Genomic DNA, 14,546 nt, shown 5'->3' with positions numbered 1-14,546 from the left:
AAGAGTAAAAGTAAGAAGAGGAAGAAGAAGAATAAGAAAGCCAGCTGATGTCATCGTTCTCGCTGTGTCTGTTTTAGGGTGAATTATGGTGGGGATGTATACATTCATGTGATTTATTTACTGTGTTGGATTTTGATTGTATAAGAATTAGGTTTCGAAATAGCCTCTGCGTAGCTGCAGGATAGCCTTTTCATACATAAATGGAGAATGATCCATGAACATAGACCGAGAAAATACAATTTCTGAAAATCTAGCTTGTATATCATCACAACGACTTAAAACTACATTATGAGCACGTTTTGTCTTCCATTTTTGCGATTTGCTATTTGATGTTGTCGATTGCTGCTCAGTGTTCTGCAGGAGTTGAGGTACTGACTCGATTAGATAAACTGTGCTAGGTGGATAGAGCTTTTCTGCGCGCATATCGGCCCGCATTGTCTTTATAAGAGCCCAGAACCACTGGTCGTCCTCGTCCTCGTCATCATTCTTATGTTCGCGTGGAGAATTATACCGACCCATCACTCGACCGAGAATATCGTCGGCAACTCCACTCTCAGCATGCAAACTTACAGCCACATTCTTGAAATCACGCAAGAGTCCCAGACTCAGGCTACTGACAATATCAAATCCATGGACGACACTGGTAACTAATCCTTGTCCACAGTACTCACTTAGCTCCTGGGACATAGTACACGGTGGTCCGTATGCATAACAATGGATGGGGCGCCCTGGTGGTAAGCCAAATAAGGAGGATGTAACAAATGTAGGGCGGCTCGATGACAATGCTGCCAGACGACTTGGTTGGGCTTGTTCCTGACTCCAAAGGACACTTAAGAGACTTGCAACACCGCCACCAAGGGAATGGCCACATATTACAAGACCGTATTCTGGGTACATCAAGAGTCCTTCGCATACTTTTTGAAAGACGCGACCTTTCTTTTTGGCTAGTAGCTGAGCAGCCTCGAGCATTCCTCCGTGAGCAATATATTTTCTTGGAGGATCATTTTGATCAGCTGGTAGAGTAAAGTTTGCATAATCACACGTCAAGTCTGTCAATACATCACTTAGGCCAAGAGTACCACGACAAGTTAGCACCACAGCTTTTGCAGAATGGTCTACTGTGACATAATGTACAAGGGCGTGAAGCTGTGGGTGTTTAACTGACATGAATGTCATGTCTGTATAGCTAGACAACAGAATATCTTGAACTGATAAACCTGTGTGGTGGGCAAAAGCGTGGTGGTTGGGGTGATGGTGATGAGAGGTCGGCAAAACTTGAGGAATATCTCCAATTCCTAGGATTCGCATAAATGATTCGCCATAAGCGGCACTTGCGTACCGCATGAAATGTGCAATGTTGTGAACGATATGATTACGGGGAAAGTTGTTATTTATTTCTACAGTGAGATCAGGCTGAGCTGGAGCATGGTTCTGATTGTTGTTCTGATTGCGGCTGTTAATTTGACTGCGACTGGGACAAGGAGCACATATTGAACGAGGAGATGAAGGTGTGGATGAATTGGTATAAGTTGTGGTGGTAGTTGTCATAGTATGAGACATACTAGATAGAGATGTAATACTGGCAATTGAACTGGTTCTTGTGAGACCAGGTCGACTTGAGACAGATAAACGAGATCCAGGCTCATGACTTGTCTTTGCTAGCACATTTGGTAGGATAGATCCAGAATTTGAACCACCGTAAGATGAGGTTGACGAAGAAGGGGAAGAATAAATATTTAAGTCGGGTCCAGAAGCCAGTGATCGAGATGTGGTAGGGAGAGGTGGGGGTGCTGCATGCATTGGCTTCTGTCCAAGGATATCTGCACCCTTTTGGATCATCTGACTGATGCTCTTGCGATGAGCTTCTCCGCGCAGCTTGAGTCTACTCCATGAGCTACGTCTCTTGAGTCGATGCTCGGACTCTTTCTCGACAGTCTCATCATCACTTGTTGCATTGTTGATTTCGCTTATAGTTGTGCCTGATTCTGTATTATACTCGGCGGCGGCGGTAAAAAGGGTGGTCGAGGTTGAAGTAGAAGTCATTGTTGTTATGGGTCCTGAAGAGAGAGTAGTATCAACAGAATCGTGCTGTTTCCATGAACCATTCTCTTGCTTTGCCAATAGCGATTTTTGCAATGCTTCGTACTCAGTCTGTTCTTGACGCTCGACCTTTTTGCGGGTTAATTTTTTGGATACTGCTGACAAAAGAATTCTAAAGCTCTTTGCAGGTCTGAGGGCTCTTATTGGTACAGTTGGCTGGGATTCTAGATTAGAGGGAATACAAAGGTCTTTACTGCTTTTGTCTTTTCCGTTGTCTAGATCTTCCACTTGTGGGGTGTCGCAAATGGTGTGCTTTAGTGTCTCAACTGGTTCGATCTGAGGTTGTACGTTTGCAGAGCCAGAGTTACGATCGACAAAGGCGACAAATGCTTCTTGTTCTTCTTCGTCTGACTTTACTGTAATGTATTTTGTTCTGTTTGGATCATGAGTGTGACCAACAGGGGATATCTTTGTTGTACGAGTAGTAGTTCGACGGGTTGTGGTGGTGATTTCAAAGGCATCGCTGTCATCTGTATCGTTGATAGGTGGCTGGTTCGTGAGAATTGTTTCGAGTTCATCAATGATATCCGTGTGTTCATCCGGAAGATTTTCAGAAGAAGACTTGAATTGAATGAGGGCCTGCTCGTTCTCTTCTTCTTCTTCGACTACACCCTTCCAGAGTACACTGATCTTCACTTGTTGCATTGTTCTTCGATGAGTGACGCTTTGGAGAACTGCAAATGCAGTCATAGCTTTTGTTAACCCGGAGAGAATCGCAATCTTGCCAACTTTGGCCAGCTCAAAGTCAGGATCGTTCATCAGTTCACGGTGTACAAGTGTAATGATGGATGCAATCGCACGGGATGTTTCATTAGATCCAAAAATACTATCGATCATGTGTACTGACTCTTCGGCTGCCTAAAACTCAAAAGTACTAAAATGAATATCCAAATATATAAGTAGTGTACATAACTTCCTTTTACTCACCATAAAACCAGACTTGACCGTCTGTGATGTAAATTGCAGACCCGACATCGCAAATAGCTCTGCCAGTGTAAATGTGTGGTGCACAATGTAGATCCCAAGATTGGTGTATTTGTCCAACACTTGCAAAAAGCCACCACTGAAATTTAATAGAAATCAATATATTGCTATTAACCTATTTAATTTATTCATTTGTTATGTTATTTAATTATTATTTTTTACCTTTCATTAGTATCATCGTCCTTAGCTTCTGACGTAGCGAGCGCATGAAGACGTTTGGCAGATGATAGGGCTGTTATCAGAGCCTGGCGAGATATCCCAAATGAAAATGATGTACTGTATTTGGCTGACTCTAGGAGAACTTCAATAAGAAGCGATGAGCATCGAAGGGAGAGCCGAGCGGCTAGTGAAACAGCTGTTATGAGACGGGCTATATGTTCAGGTAAAAGTGTAGGAGAGACATCGTGAAGTGTGCGTTGGTAGACTGTGAGTTGAGAGACTGACAGCATTGGTATTATTCAAAACCGAGTCTCTAAAAATTCGAAAAAAAAGAGTTGGAAGTGGGAATAAAAGAGTAAAGAAGCCAAAACCAGGGCAAATGGGCCTTTTTGATTTGTAGCACTAAAGGACAAAACCAAGGTCACATGGATTTTTCCATGTGATGGTACTCTTTCACTGTACTTCGCCTTGTTTCTCTTTTATATCTTTAACTGTACTACTCAATGCAAGTATCTCGACCATAACAATAACCAGGTAAATGTTTGTATTATTCCCATAATCCTAGTACAAGCCAAGACACACAAAGTGACAACGGATCCCCCTCCAATCGGATTTCAGAGCTGTGTGTATGCTTCACCTTTTTGTGTGGGGAAAAAGAATGTCATGGCAGCCAGTCCTTGTGACTTCACATGAGGATAAGCTGTAGCATTTGTCCCCTTTTGTGTTTTCAAGAAAGCACTTTTCTTTCTTTTTTTTTCCTTTGCCTTTCTTCGTTCATTCAGTAGGATCTGGTGGTCTATCCCACACTCAAAATACCATTTATTCACACCAACAAGGACGTCACGGGCATTCACTCTGCCATACAGACTATGATTATTTAAGTTTGACTTATATTTTAAGATTATGGGGTGCATGTCTCCAACTATTACGCTTCTGAATAACCAATCATAACATCCCTTGACCAATTCTTTTATTCTTCTTCCCAATATTGTTTTTTTTTTCATAATATATATGTACATGCATAAGTATATATACTTTCTAGGTTAATATTTATTAGGATATCGTGTACACAGATCTTTACCATATAAATGTATATATAAATAAATAAATAAATATATAGTTTGGCTTTCAAGATATATAAAGAATAAAGGTACTAAAGGCAAAGGCAGGGGGTTTTGCAGCATGGAGTACCTAAAGAAAAAAGGGGGAGTTCTAGTGGAATGGTCCTTTTCCAACCCCACACGAATTATAACCCACAGTCACGTATATTATAATCGGTCCTCCAATAATACCAAGAAAGGGCAGAAAATAAAGCATCGTTTATAGTACTCATTGCAAAACAAGCAAAGAAAAGCAAAGATATAAAAACGAAATCTTGCGCAATGATCATACTGTCAGAAGAAAATGCAGCGGACCATGACTTACTCACAGAAATTAATCCGAATCACCGAGCGAAAGAATCCACAGTCATTCATTCCACGCATCCTCAAAAACCAAACCTTCCGCTTGGAAAAGCTATGCACCTCTTACTTAACGTCAAACCCCAAGTATTTCAATTGGCGGTCCAGAAACTCAACAAGAATCCATCTGAGACCTCAACCGAATGTTAGTATCATGTTTGTCTCCATAGCGGAGAAGTAGGACCTAGCACTTGAATATCTCATATATGCATGCAGCTCCGGTGGCCAGTGCGCTGTTGTCTCTGGAAGACCATATCAGCATCGGTCTACAAAGATTCTCGGGTGTTGCAGAGCCAGCATTATCTCCTGTGTATAATGCCTTGAAAGAAAAGGCAGGGTGTTCTCTGTTATCTTTTTTCTTCTTCTTCTTCTTGGGGGTGTTAAATAGATTGAGCAAATCGATGTTCTGTGAGTCTCATCTATTAGTATTATTTCTTTTGGATTAGTTTCTTAAACGTAGTACAATTACGGCAAAAAATGAAAGCGACTCTGCTATGCGTTTAGCAAGATTTCTATTGCTAGAGTCTCGGCACAGACTTGTATTTTGTAGTTTGCTTGAAAATGAACTCAAGTCAACCGATAGAAGGTCTCAATTGGCTACTGTACTATTATTGGATTCAGTAGTCCAGACATGGCCTGATATTGATACCGTATCAGATATCAACCCTGGTCTTATATATTCAATACAAGTAGTCGCAGACATGTCGAGTAATCTGACACGTGTAGCATCTGCATCAGGGTATTGTATAGACAGAAAATCTGTATACAACTTCTTCTCTTCTAATAAAATAACATATGTATATATATGTATACGTACATATGATTATTCATTTCTTTGGTCTGCTGTGTTTTCCTTTATTTGTTTATGTATATTAGGTCTCAACCTACTCTTCTGGCATGTACCGCATGGGATCTTGTTTGGACCTGTTCACGCTATGTGGCTGCAACATTGACATCTAGCTTGGACCAAACGAAATCTTCCGGATCAACACAGTTACCTAAGATTGTCCTTATCGAGTCTACTTTTATGATCGATAAAAAGAAAAAGGATACTATGGACACATTGTGGAAGTATAACGAATCATTGGTTAGCACCATTAGAATGGTGAGTGTAATGGTTTCTTCTTTGGTTTGAATACCTAGATAAAGAATTCGGCTGACAAAGTTATGTTTCTTTAATTATTATCTATTATTTTTGGTGTTATCAGTGGCATACGACAATGTACTTTACCCAACATTTAGCCTGGCACCAAGTCTTGCTCTTTCTTTCAAAAGCACACACATTAATTCTCCGGGAGGATCCAGGTACCCAAAAAAAAAACCAAGAAAAGGATGAATATTTGTCATCGTGTTTTAGGTTGCTAATGAATACACTGCCATTTCTGGTTTCATTTCATTTAAAAATATACTTCCCGACTTTGACAGACTCAGTATTGGTCCAGATGGCCAAGACTTGGGTCTTGATGACAAGTGCTTTGAACACAAAGAACATTCTTTCTGTAAAACCACTATCACAAAAGAAAAAAGCCGCGATACTAAGCTTAAAAGTAACACACTCCATACATCTTGAAGAACTGTGGCTTAATTTGACTTTTATGACAATAGAAATCTGGAGTCGAGGCACATATTGAAGATTATGCAAAGATGGTTTCTCTAGTAGCCGTACAAAAAGGATTGTGGAAAAACAAACTTGGTATTCAGACCAATCCTGTCCCTTTTTCAGATGAAGAGAAAGAAGAAGAAAAGCAGATCAAGGCTATGGTCACTAATGTGGTAAGTCTACTCCCTTTTTTTTTACAACCAAGCTCCCATCGGTATACTCATCATTAGTATCCCTCAAAGATAAACCATATACCTCTAAATGAACCCTTTGATGGACTCGGAAATGAAATAGCTGCATGTCTATTCTTGGTGATGCCACACTTGGCCAATCACACCAAATTGACTGCAGGTGCACTCCGGATCCTCTTGAGTCTAGAGTGGGACCTTGAGGGCTTGATAAATATGGTTGACTATGAGAGCATAATACACCATTTGAAATGTATTGTTTACCAGCAACCAGAAGAAGCACTCTTATATTTAACTAAGGGCATCGATGATTCCCAGGCACTTAAATCAAGGTTCATAAAGAGCGTAATTGAATCTGTAATTGATGGCGCAACACAAACAAATATCTCTGAGATCAGGTAAGTCTTTATTTGTTTATTGGATCAGCCTGAGGTCAAAATTAACAACAACAACAACAACAAAATACTAACGCTCAAGTATTCTATAATAGTCAACCCCTGATGAATACTTTGCTTATGTTCACAGCAACCACTCATGTGGCGTGTGAACTTTTAATCAAGTGTATGGCATTTTTATGTAAGTCATAAATATTATTATTATTATTATTATTTTCTGTGATAGAAAGCACGGAGAAAGTATGTGCATTCCAACCCCAACTTTCTGCACACAAATGTCCCTTACAGTTTTTATTTTTATTTTGTTTACTTTAAAAAAATATTATATAGACCTACCGGAACTAATAGCAAGACTTATGAAGATGGCATATACTCTTGATCCTCGTCAGAATCAGGTCTCTAAAGGATTAATTGCTAAAGCTCTACTGATAGATAAATGGGCTGGTGAGAGTATTCTACTATATGTTGATATGATCAGGCAGGGCGAAAATACAAGGTTAAAATTAAACGAATAATTATTTAATATTATTCTATATTCATTTAGAGATTTCAAGTATCGCAAGTCATTTAGCACCATATTTCCCGGATCGCATTTTACGTGGCGCAGTACACCTGCCGATATTGAACCTACTCAAGCTCATATTCTACAAGAAAACAGTGCCAATAAATTGGAAGATTCAGGTATGTCCTTTTACATATATATATATTGGACTACAAAAGACTTCAAAAAATATTAAAATCTAGATACGTTATAATAGATACCGACAAGTATGTAATGGAATTTATATCAGTACTTGGCTTGTGGGGAGAAAAGGTAAGTCGAGGCAGAATATGTTCTTTTCTTTCTTTCTGTTAACCATCTCAATTCTATAAGGCTGCCCCTTGGGCATTAGAAGCAGGCTTAAAGCAAATGGTGCATAAGACATGCGGATCTCCACTCGATCAGACCAATGTTCTTGTTTGGAAAACACTCTCGTTCGCCATACTTGGCCATCGATCCTTAGTATGGGTAGTGATGCAGGAATGCTCTGGTGTTATGAAACTACAACGGAGGTAATATGCTTCTCTAGCATATGTTTCTTGATACTTTACTCACTCGAAATTCCCTTGGTCGATATAGGTGGATAGATGACTTACAGAATGATGCTACCACTGATGACTTGTTTGAGAAAAAGCTCTATGCTATATTGACACCCATGATTATACTCCAGGTTGGTTTTTGTGTTTCAAGACTATGAAAAAGTTATACGCTCAGCATATGCTGAATCCAAGAATTTTCTCTTAATATATATATATAGGCACTACATCCAACTGTTTATGAATGCGTAAATTTAAACAGACAAACTGCAGAAGAAATGAAAACACATCTAGTAAGATGCGGTAATAATTTGGATAATTTCAAGGTGTCAGACGATGATGACTCGAAACACAGTCAGCTTTGTGCAGAGCTTCTAGACGCACTTTCTATTAGGTAAAAGGGTACTCAGCATACATATATATACACACACACATATGGTGCATAATAGGACGATATAAGCTTTCGGGATATTAATAATACTGCATTAACTTTTTGATAGATTAAAACTAACTCCAGGATTGTCTGCAATTGAGAACCTCTCAAAGATGCTTACAACCAAGATTTTTGGAAAAGTATCTTCAATTCCATGAGAATGACATGCGCTATAAACTGAATATCATGTGGTGTTGAGATGAAACTTGATTAAATAGAAAATTGGGGATTTATATTGACAGAATGATGAATGCAACATTGCCTGTTACAAGCATTATTATCAGTGACCTTCTTCTGGTTGAGAAAATAAAGAAATGCATTTTTCGGTATTAGAGACAGAAAATACTATAACATGATCAATAAGTCCCAGTTCCCAACAATATCAGCAAAAAATTGTCTTTTTTTTGGGGGGATCTGATATATATATATATATATATATATATAATCATTGATTGATTGTGGTTGTATCTGGTAGAGACTTACACAGCTATTCCATAAAATAGTATTAATTCAGTAAGATTGAGATCCTTGTAGAATCCAAACTTGGTTATGTAAAGCTTAATGATATTTTTATAAAATATATATATAATATATTCAAATTTCACACACACACACACACATACACAAATTTAAAAGTACTTTTTATAAGCTACACTCTTTAGAAGCCTTGTTTAGACTGACAAATTTCAAACGATAAATCAATTCGCATAGGTTTATATTTTATAGACCATTCAGCAATTACTTTGCAAGACGATTAGTAATAAAAATACACTTGCATCTTTATGGATCTTCCAAGGTTTTTTCTTTTATCTATTTTTCTTTTTTTGGCCTGTATCTCACCAATCTTACTCATGTTGCACACACACAACAATAAGCACACACAAAGCCCACGCTGCCTCGTGAAAAAATTCGCCATTTGTTTCTTTTTCTTTTTCTCACATCAGATACTTTAAAGGTTTTACAGATCGTGTGCAACCCGTTCTGGCGTCATCGTCAAAATGAGCCCTGTATGTAGGTTTACAGAGGTCTGGTTACATGTGAAGTATACTGGAGTACACAAAAAAACAGATTACACCAAATGCATTCTTTTGGTCTCCTTGATATCTCTATCCAAAGGACTTTCTTGTATCTACTGAGTAAACCGTATATAGTTGCTGTTGATAGCCAAACTTGAGAGTATATCTGTATCTAGGCGTTCTGTGACTATTAGTAGATTGATTACATATTATACGCTTCGAGTAAGAAAAAAAAATATACGAGGGGTTCTTTACACATACTATACATCAAGTAAAGGCTTGATACAGAGATAAAAAAAAGGAAATAGAGTAGTAAAACCATTTAATTAGACAATTTGGTTTTACAAAAAATATCTTCTTTTTTTATCAAGACATACAATTGCTATTACAACATAAGCTAGCTTCTTGAAGTGCATAGATGTAGAAGAATATTCACCGACAAAACTCGATCACAATAGTATTAACAAATTCTTGCATATTTCCTTTACTCTCATGTGGAATATATCTGTATAAATATCAATATATACCTGGCGTATTTTATATTGCATATTATAAGACTATTGAAGAACTAAAGTTGGTCACAGCCGGAGAAGTGGCGTAGACCCTTAAAATATAGATACATCACCACAAAAAAAAACATTTTTGCTAGCAATAAATGTACAATCAATTTGGAGAGATGAAGACTTTTTTTTTAAGAAAAAATTATATATTTTTTAGTAGATGAATGCATACCACTTTGTAGTTTAATTAAAGTTCCTACGTTATGATGTGAACTTAGGCAAGCTTAGCAGTTTCTATAATAATGTAAAAGTCTTTAATCAACATTGGGAGCATGTGTAAAATAACAAGTTAAAGCTATAGCATCAACAATAAAAGAAGACTATACATAGCTACATTTGATTCCAACTTGCAAAAAAAAACTGCCTTGTTAAATACATATCTTTTTCTTCAAATGTACTAGAGAACATGAGTCTGGCTGTAATTAAGTAATGTCTCTGGTTGGAAAACACCAGAGCGTTTGTTATAATTAAAATAAGTGAAGGATAATAAAAAAAAATAGAGTAATGGAATTTTTCAAAAATACCTTATGGTGCTTACACGGAGAGGGGGTTTACATGTTTCAAATGGCTAAACAACAAATAAGGTATCCATACAAACAAGACCAAAACAAAACAAAAAATATATGATATTTTGGAAGTGGTTGTCAAGCAACCCTTATCTGGCTCTGGGCTCGCATAATATAACACATTTTTGACAGTTTTACACATTTACAGCCTTTTCTACCCATGACTTTAACGTATCTTGAAAAAGAAATCACAAAGTTATGTGTAGACTAATAGAAGAGGTACGATATTTTTTATTTTCTATTTTCTCATCAATAAAGAAAAGGTTTATTATTCTACCAATCAAATCTTTGTGCTAATGTAATTAGTACATTCAATTGGATAAAGTTATCGCAAATTTAAAGTTTATTAGCGAATGATTTTTTTTGGATTGAATAAATGTTTTATGAAATTTTTAAAGGAATCACAGTCCAAAAATTAAAAAGAAAAATAAATAAAGAATTAGACCAATTACTTGGTTGATTTCCTCTATTTATTTATTTTTCTGTTGGCTTATCTCTGTAACCCACTGAGTTCTTGCCGCACTTCGTTACATTACCCTTTTTGTCTACTTCAAGCTGTTGTATTCTTATTAATTTATTTCTTACTTTTTTTTGGTAATACATTTTTGCACTCTAGTAAAAAGATGTATATATTAACCAATGAAATCCCAACATATAGCTATAGTTATTAATATTATGACTTGAATACTTATCGATCAATATACAAGCTAGTTAATACTATTCATTGTTGCTATTTCTGTTGCTATTTTTTTTAAAGAATAATAATAATAAAATCAATTATATATAAATATATTAAGCATCGTTTATAAGTTTGCGTCGTTATCAGTCAATACCTATAAGCTATACTGTATTAATATCCAAGCCATATTCTCGTTATTTTGGTTTTCCTAAAGTCTCTAACGATTGTTTTTTTTTTATATCCGTGTTTTTATATATATATATATATATATACGCCTGTTAATTTAAACTTATTGCCTGTTGCTTGTTCGATTTTTTTTTCGCTGGATTATCCTGAACAAAAACACAAGAATCTCTCTTCACATATAAATTTTCTGTCCAGTTGCACCACACAACAGAACTCAACACGCGTCACGTGGCCATTGCTCATGTCTACGCGTGGTTTCCCCTGATTGATACCATACTCAACAGATTTGACATGTCTGAGAACCAAGATGCACACGTTATAGCAACTGCATCGTCACCATCAGCAGACGCTGTACGTAATTTGCCGGTTGCATCAACTCCCTCTGATTGCAGAGACCCGTCAATTCCATCATTGCTTACGCCGCCATCAATGCAACATGTGGAAAACCAGGAGCTTGATGACTTCATTCTTGAATTATTAAAGAAGCCTCAAGAAAGAATCTTTCTGCTTAAACTCGAAAACGATCTCGAAGCTTTCATCAACAATTACCAGTAAGCCCCACAGAATGCATTTGGATTGAGGATGGTACTTATAATTGCTTTGTTTTTTTTTTCTTTTTTTCTTTTTCTTTTTGCAGGATGTACCGTCTAGACTTGCCCCAAATGAACTCTTACCAGAGACTTATGGTGCATAAAGTGGCACCTTATTTCAAGTTGAGCCATTTTTATGACCCAATCCGAAAGTCTGTTTATCTGTGCAAAAACCAGTTTACTGAATTGTAAGAAGAAGAGGAAGAGGAAGAGGAAGAGGAAGAGGAAGAAGGAGATGTTGGGGATAGAAGAGTAGAGAATAGAAGAATGATGGAAGAGAAAACAAGCAAAGAGGGGAATATTTATTATGTTTTTATTTTTATTTTGGGGTTGTATGTGTATATATGTTTGTGCGTATATATATATATATGTGTGTGTGTGTTTCTATCATTATCAGGCCTGCCGCTCGTTTTCAAGATCTAGTAAAGCTAGAAGAGGAAGAAAGTTCCGAGGAGATGCCCAAGTTCAAGATTATGCGACGTGCACCCCTGTCCCAGAACCAGCGCCAGAATAGCGATGGCTCTAAAGGACCCAACTCTGGCAAGGATAGGAAGAACATGACTTATGAAGAAAGGAGGGTGGCTTATGAAGAAGCAAGAGCACGGATCTTCCAGGGGTCGGAACAACCAAAGGAAGATGGTAGTCGTGAAAACCCATTGTAATGGAAAAAAGAAAGCTTATATTTTGGAGATATACGAGGATAAAGATATATTTTGAGTATAAATTATAGGAGTCTTTCTTTTCTTTTTGCCTTTATTGTGTATTACTTAAAGTGAAATTCTTGTTTGAGTACAATGATATTTCTAATGTGGCCACCATTAAAAAATAAAATAAAGATCCTTAAAAGAAAACAAGGTCTATTCTTTGATTCAGTCTAGAATATACCTTTGTGTATCAGTAGTATCTTGCTTAGTAAAAGTAGACTATGTATTCAATTCCAAAAGAGAAAAGATAGATAGATACATAAACTTTTATGCTTTTTTCTTTTCTTTGTATTTTACTTGATGAATTAGATATTAAATTACCGATTCTGGCCAAAGCACGGACACCCAGGTCTGCCAAACCCTTGACCAACTGTGTACTAGAAAGAAAAAGACAAAATAAACCGCTTTTATTTTTAAAGAACCTGAAAGAAAGAAAAAAAAGCCTCCTTAAAGTTTAGGATTCACCCTGTACTACATTTACTTGTACATGAAACCAAAAATACATTGTTAGAGAAAAGAACTGCAAAGTTTACATTTAATAAGTCTAGCTATCCGTGAAGGGGTATAGTATAAAGCATTATGGTGCTAGTAGCGGAACCTCTCTCGGGCCTTGTATATTATATAAATTTATTTAAAAACCATCAAGATACCTATACATTGCTTGCTGATTAATATAGAAAGAAATTCTATCGAGTTTGGTACTCTTGGTTTTGTAGTATGTAGAGATTTATAAGCGGCTAATACTTTATTGTTCTGATGAATGGTAATATTATGTTTCAATATTTGGGATTTAGAAGAGTACCATATTAAAAACATATGTTACTGAAGGCACAAATATGTAATGTGTTTCTATAATTATGATTTTTCTTTTTTTTTTAAAAAAAAAATCAAGACCTTTGCTGATGATTACGATGCTGACACTGATACTGATGTATTATATAAGCATTACATCTTTAAATAAGAAAAAAAAACTTGTTACTATCTCAGGTCAGCTTCTTCTTTTCTTCTTTTTTTTTGAAGAGATCCAAATAGATTATATGCCGGACACAAGTTTAATTTTTGTTTAAAAAGGCGCAAAGCTTTAACACCATATGAGGCAAAACAAAGATGCGTATGGTGTTTGTGGTTTGTTGGGTGCGGACATGTGGGATATCAAGTTAAAGGCCATTATAATTATGATCTTAACCATCGAAGTAACAGTATCTTGTAAATGCATTCCTCGCAAGACAAGAAAGTGTAAATAAGAATAGCAATAATATCCGCGATATATCAACAATGCTTTTAATTTTTTTTTCTTTTAAAAGGCAGGTCGATACTGTAAGTAAAAAAAAGCTAGGAGGATTTGTTGGTACAACCATAAGTCTTGTTGACTTTAATGGCGAGGTATTAAGACACCTATTTAACTCAATGGCTTGGTATCAAAACTGGTTAAATGGATGAGGAATATTATTATAATTATTATAATTATCATAATTATTTTCATTCTAAACATATCGGTGTAATGATTCAACCGGCCACACAGCCACATGCTATGATGCTTTATGCTCAAGGGTTTATGAGATAGATTTGCCAAAAGGACGCCCTGTAATGTCCAATCAACTTAATTGATCTTTTGTTCAGCAGATGAGATACATATATAGTGAATTTAGTACTATTTGATAGGGTATCTATCAATATAAAGACAAGAAGAAGAAAGTATGGTTATCACTTCATCTACAATCAATATCACACTGCTGGAAGGTTGAAAGTAGAAGATGAATCTGTCCAAGGATCTGTACCACACAGAATTCAATTGTTCATTCTCCTCCTTTTTTCTTTTCTTTTTTTTTTATTCCCATTCTACCAGCCT

The 14,546-nt window shown here is 36.5% G+C and overlaps 3 protein-coding genes across 3 annotated transcripts; 2 read left to right on the top strand and 1 right to left on the bottom strand.

Annotated features, from left to right (window-relative positions):
• Nucleotides 1-147: 147 nt before the first annotated feature.
• PHYBLDRAFT_65786 (hypothetical protein) lies at nt 148-3,533 on the bottom strand (the record flags this gene model as incomplete). Its single annotated transcript, XM_018441534.1, has 3 exons — nt 148-2,958; nt 3,028-3,163; nt 3,247-3,533. 3 exons carry the CDS (start codon nt 3,531-3,533, stop codon nt 148-150), a joined length of 3,234 nt encoding a protein of 1,077 aa, XP_018291229.1.
• A 1,092-nt stretch (nt 3,534-4,625) lies between these two features.
• On the top strand, nt 4,626-8,554 carry PHYBLDRAFT_65785 (hypothetical protein; the record flags this gene model as incomplete). Its single annotated transcript, XM_018441533.1, has 16 exons — nt 4,626-4,848; nt 4,920-5,011; nt 5,150-5,442; nt 5,580-5,808; nt 5,912-6,008; nt 6,129-6,250; nt 6,309-6,476; nt 6,534-6,889; nt 6,982-7,067; nt 7,217-7,382; nt 7,431-7,567; nt 7,645-7,700; nt 7,761-7,939; nt 8,007-8,097; nt 8,185-8,357; nt 8,464-8,554. 16 exons carry the CDS (start codon nt 4,626-4,628, stop codon nt 8,552-8,554), a joined length of 2,559 nt encoding a protein of 852 aa, XP_018291228.1.
• Nucleotides 8,555-11,694: 3,140 nt separating this feature from the next.
• Nucleotides 11,695-12,860, top strand: PHYBLDRAFT_181452 (hypothetical protein; the record flags this gene model as incomplete). Its single annotated transcript, XM_018438472.1, has 3 exons — nt 11,695-11,954; nt 12,041-12,181; nt 12,391-12,860. 3 exons carry the CDS (start codon nt 11,695-11,697, stop codon nt 12,653-12,655), a joined length of 666 nt encoding a protein of 221 aa, XP_018291227.1. The 3' UTR covers nt 12,656-12,860.
• Between the last annotated feature and the right edge of the window lie 1,686 nt (nt 12,861-14,546).

This window comes from Phycomyces blakesleeanus (genome assembly GCF_001638985.1).
Source record: "Phycomyces blakesleeanus NRRL 1555(-) unplaced genomic scaffold PHYBLscaffold_11, whole genome shotgun sequence".
Lineage (NCBI taxonomy): Eukaryota > Fungi > Mucoromycota > Mucoromycetes > Mucorales > Phycomycetaceae > Phycomyces > Phycomyces blakesleeanus.
The sequence above is the reverse complement of the archived record's forward strand: the minus strand, read 5'-3'. Positions and strand labels throughout refer to the sequence as shown.